This window comes from Rhyacophila brunnea, unplaced genomic scaffold (assembly GCF_057557595.1).
Source record: "Rhyacophila brunnea isolate RB1 unplaced genomic scaffold, BYU_Rbru_1.0 scaffold_6, whole genome shotgun sequence".
Lineage (NCBI taxonomy): Eukaryota > Metazoa > Arthropoda > Insecta > Trichoptera > Rhyacophilidae > Rhyacophila > Rhyacophila brunnea.
In genome coordinates, this window is record NW_028233276.1 from 21,067,432 (window position 1) to 21,072,687 (window position 5,256).

Genomic DNA, 5,256 nt, shown 5'->3' on the forward strand with positions numbered 1-5,256 from the left:
TATTACATATACGATGTAATTAAAATAGTAATTATTACAAAGCTGACTGTAATTTATATCATATGAAAATGCTGATAAATCTAAAGTGTGTGGAAATTTTTCTTTGTTTATTGTTTTATTTATATATAAATTGATAATCAACAAGATTAAAGTCACTTCTAATTTATTTTAATGAATTATACACTAAACCATGTGGCATTTTGATACTATGTTTATGTATATAACATATGTATTTATATATAATATGTGTGTATGTGTGTGTGTATATATGTATGTATATATCAATCTGCTGATAGCTGTAATCAAAGAACATGATGATTTCGTAATGTACAACAAGTCGCTAAAACTGATTTCCATAGAGTATTACAAAACTCAATTAAAATAAATCATATTGGTCTCATAATATAAAAATGATATCAATGAGTCACCTAATGATGCTTTTCCTTTAATTCTCAAAATACTACATTGTACTCGTATTATTATTTTACTAGTCAGTTCAGTTCAGTTACTAAAACAATATACGTGTAGTTATATAACAATATTTAACTACACGTCGTATCGTATGAAAATAATAAAGACAGAAACAAGTACAAATTAAAAATTAAGGGTTATGAATAAAAATAACATATTTTTTTATAAAATTTTGTTTATTATTGCACAAAAAATGGTGACATTGGTTTTATGATGTTTGATATTCAAATATAATAAGAAGATGTTGTTATTCATTTTAAAACCAAATATAATCAAATTTTATGCAAATTAATATGGCAAATGGGCAAATGTGGCAATAAGGTTAAGATTCATTTAATAGACAGTGGTGTAGGGTGAAAATCTGCCATTATAAGGCAGAGGTGAAGAAAATCTTGAAAACGGAGAAGAATAAGCCAAAGGAGCACCAACTCCATGGGAATAGGCAAGGGGAGCTGCTACTCCAGCCGAATAACCGATCGGGGCACCGACTCCGTGAGAGTAAGCAAGAGGGGCACCGTGAGAATAAGCGAGAGGAGCACCATGAGAATAGGCGAGGGGAGCTCCATGAGAATAAGCCAGAGGAGCACCGATACCGTTGGAATAAGCCAAAGGAGAAGCTAAGCCGGCTGAATAAGCAAGAGGACTGCCTAATCCAGCAGAATATGCCAAAGGAGCAGCGACGCCAGCGGAATAGGCGAGTGGTGCCGAAGCAGCTAATGGAGCAGCTAAACGTGCCACCGGAGCGGCGATTCTGGCATCCACCACAGTCGGAGCATCAGAAATAATAGGGCCGGGACCTGCAGCTACGACGGGTGCAGAGTGAATAGGCGCTCCGACAACTGGACCCGCTGCAGCGATAAGTCTTCCACCAAGAGGTTCTTTCCTTACGACAGCATTGAAACCATTGACAGGGTCGGCAGTGTAGTCGACGATTCTGCGTGTGCCGTCAGATTCGACGAGCGAATATTGACCATGTACTACGTCTCCGTCGCGGGTTTCTTGATGGGTCTTGGAATCTCCTGTAAGGGCATCCTGGACATCATAGCCATAGCTGTACTGGGGATGAGGATCGTACTCGGCGTCCACTGCTTTCACTAATGGAGCGGCGTACGCCACGGGAGCAACTCCTACTGATGCGCTGGCATACGCCATGCACGCTGCGAAAGCCACGATTACCTGTGGATAACATAAAAAAACAATATTGTATAAACTATATCACAACAAAAAATGTTAAGAATTTTAAGAATCAGTTTATAGTTAGTCCGTTTATGTATTATACCGTTACTATAAGAACACCATTAATACTTTGTAAAGATATTGGATTTTTTAGTTAATGCTGTTATTTATGTCACATATGAGATAGGTGTAAATATTAGCGATTTTTTTATCAGGACCATAGTTATTTAACCAATTACGTATCAGTGAGATGAAAATTAAAATATGCAAGTAGTATTACAATCTTGAATTTAAAAATATACATAATAATTATGCCACCAGTAGAACGAAGAATTAAAACAGTCTAATTACACTACTAAATTTATTGTATAAGTTATTATTCATGTAAATTAGTAGAAGGATTATAATTCTAAAGCTTTACGCCAGTTTCATCCGAATGTCCTGCTAAAACCACATACATTTTTGATTAAGTTAAATTTAATATCATAATTCTTGAAGATTAAAACTAACTGCAACGAAGATAATAACTGCAAAAGTAGAACAGTTATTTAAATTATTAGTAAAAGTATTTTGACAATTATGAGCATTTTAAATAAATCCATTTTCAATATACAATGTATTTCATTAATAAAATAGGAAAGATCTATTGTAAAAGAACCTAATAAATAAATAACAAACAAAAATATTGGATGTTATTAAAAAATAATGCGAATATAAATATATTGTAATTAGTATACCACCTTAAATCAATAATTATATTTATGTATAAAATAATAAGAATATACTAAAATTTAAATATTTTAGAAATTATTTATTGATTTTTTCTTTTATTATCTCATTTAGTGCTAACACCGCGACCGACGCGTTTTGAGTACTTGGCCATTAGATATAATTAATGTGTTATTTAAATGTGGTAATTAAAAGGTTAGTAGTGATTGTGATAACACAATCATCAAGATTAATCATATACAAATTGATTTATACAAACGCATAAATAAACATAGCAATGAATATACTACGTTTTCAATATGAACCGAATATGATTTAGGAAAACCACGATTGGATTTAAAAGCGAAATAATAAAACAAAATTTTTTCAATACGTTATCTACTTATATTCCCGTTTTTTAATGTTGCTTATTTGAAAATTATGATATTTTAATTTTTGAGTCTATTTTTTCACTTTCACTGAAAATATTTTGCATTGTTTGAAATTTGAAATTTTTTAATTTATAACAAAAAAATAATTTAGCCTAGTTGGTGGAATATTTTTTTAATAATCTTTACAAACTAGTTATAAACGATAAATATTAGTATGTAATTAGTAATTTCAGCGATGTCACTTATAATATTATCATAAGTGTTTTTATGCGAAATAAAAAGCAAACAAAAATTGGTATCTCCATACCTTGAATGCCATTGTGAATGAATTGGTATTGCTTCGATTGGTTTGATATCCAGCCGCTGACTGATACCCACCCTTCGTCTTCAGCCGCTTATATACTCCCTCCGAGGTGGCGAGGACACTTGGCAATGACGATGAACTCCCAACGTGACGTCTGCGGCGGACATAGTGTGTTAGTAGGTCCGAATCGTGTCCGAGGGAGATATTACCACATGGATTAGGCCATTTGACCGTCATGTCTTGTTTAACCTGTCAAAATATAGCAAGACTACCAATTGCTTACACTACTAAAGTAGTCTATTTATAATTTTGGTTTAATTCGTGTATTTTCTTCCTTTGAAATTTATCAAGTCATTTAATATTTTTTGTTTTTTTTTTATAAATATCGTTATTCGGTGAAATGCAGTAAGCGTATATTCTGTAACTACAAAAAACATCAAGTGACAGATTATGAAAATTGCAATGTAATAAAAGCTACTGAAAATTCACATCGTAAAGTAGTTAAAATATTAAAGACCTAGGAGTTATCTTAAAAGTAAAAATAAAAACAATAAAATATTTATTTATTGATTTTACATTTTAAATTTCACAATTTAAATAAAAAAACCAGTATATTTTTTGAAATCTAATTAGTAAAAAATCTTATTATGCACTAAATAATAAATTTTAATGAGTTTTGTCGAATATACAATAAGATAATAGTGTAAATTACTTGAAATTCTTTTTATTCACAAAACTTCAAAACCAGATCAATTAAAAGAGAGACAATTGCTGGAAAAATCTAATCCAGTTGTATCCAAGAGGTAAAAAGGTCCAGATAGAGGTCACCGAGTCGACAAGCATGAGACAGTTAAACTACTTAATAAAGGAATGCACAGGACCGAGAGTAACGACATCAGTTTTGAAAACCCTACATCCACCAATCTGGGCTGATAATAGTGATGGTGATTATATCAATTATTAAGAAAACGGATATTATCATAATAGTTAACGAGTTCTGATTAAATTTGATAAAGAATATTATTTATTTTTGGAGTTAACTCAAGCACACATTGTTAAGATATTTTTATTTACGTACTAATACGTAAATATTTATTTTAAATATTATAAGTATCAAATTACTACATAGTTAATATTTTACCACTAGAATAAAAATTTAAAATTATTGGTAACTTTTGACAATTTAAAAATATTCGGTAGTTTTAAATAATATGGTATATTATATTGTATTAATTATTTTTCAAAACTTCACATTTTATTGAATCATCGAATCTGGAAGCTTTATAATATTTGCCTAATTTCTCCATGATCTAATCAACGAGCTTCCAAGATTATTGTGAAAAAGTGTATTAAAAAGCTACAGCAGACATTAAAAAGCTCTTTGGACTTTTCTAATAAGCTTGAGCTTTTCGTAAGAATTGAATTTCAGTACCTACTTCGAATTCAAAATGTCATTAAACTTCCACTGTACAATACATTTCTGTATAAATACTATTATTTTCATTATCAATTGTTAATAGCTGACATTATTCTAAATTAGTAATTCACCAATTTTCTTAGTTTCGTGTTATAAAATCTTATAAAATTAGCATTGTAGAAATCGGTACTGCATAATTAATTGTTAGCACAGTATACAATAATATAATGATATACTATGAAAGTAGTGCTAGTATTGAAATATTAGTAGTAGCATAGTAAAAAAAATACATACAGATGTATTGTGACTCCACTGGAAATGCCCTGAGTCACCGGATGAGAAGCCAAAAATATTTTTCCTTAGGCAAGAAGGGGAATTGAAAAGATGAATAACGACATTTTAAATAACACCTCAGGTGTTTAAATTTAGGAAATTTTGGTATGATTAGTGATGGCACCATATCATTAACATTATTTGTAAAACACTGTGCCCGGACTACGATAAGTATGGGTCCCATTCAGTGCATATAGTTTTTTATTCACCGTTCTGAAGTTTTTCCAAAATATTTATGAAAAAATAAAGCTTGAAAACTACTAAAGTAATATCTATATAATTAATATAGCAAAGAAAATAATTTTATTTATTACTAAAATAACGGTTTTATAATAGTATAATACACTATTTTGACTGTATAGTTCCCTTCAACCTTCATTTCATTACCATAAAAGACATTGCAGATATAATATTGTTTATACTGAAAATGTTGTTCATATTGTGTCATCTTTGTA

At 30.3% G+C, this 5,256-nt stretch overlaps 1 protein-coding gene across 1 annotated transcript; it reads right to left on the bottom strand.

Moving 5' to 3' along the window:
* Nucleotides 1-498: 498 nt before the first annotated feature.
* On the bottom strand, nt 499-3,119 carry LOC147065388 (uncharacterized). Its single transcript, XM_085956296.1, has 2 exons — nt 3,055-3,119; nt 499-1,647 (listed from the first exon to the last, which is right to left on the bottom strand). The coding sequence occupies exons 1-2, from the start codon at nt 3,064-3,066 to the stop codon at nt 805-807; spliced, it is 855 nt and encodes a 284-aa protein (XP_085812422.1). The 5' UTR covers nt 3,067-3,119; the 3' UTR covers nt 499-804.
* Nucleotides 3,120-5,256: the final 2,137 nt, after the last annotated feature.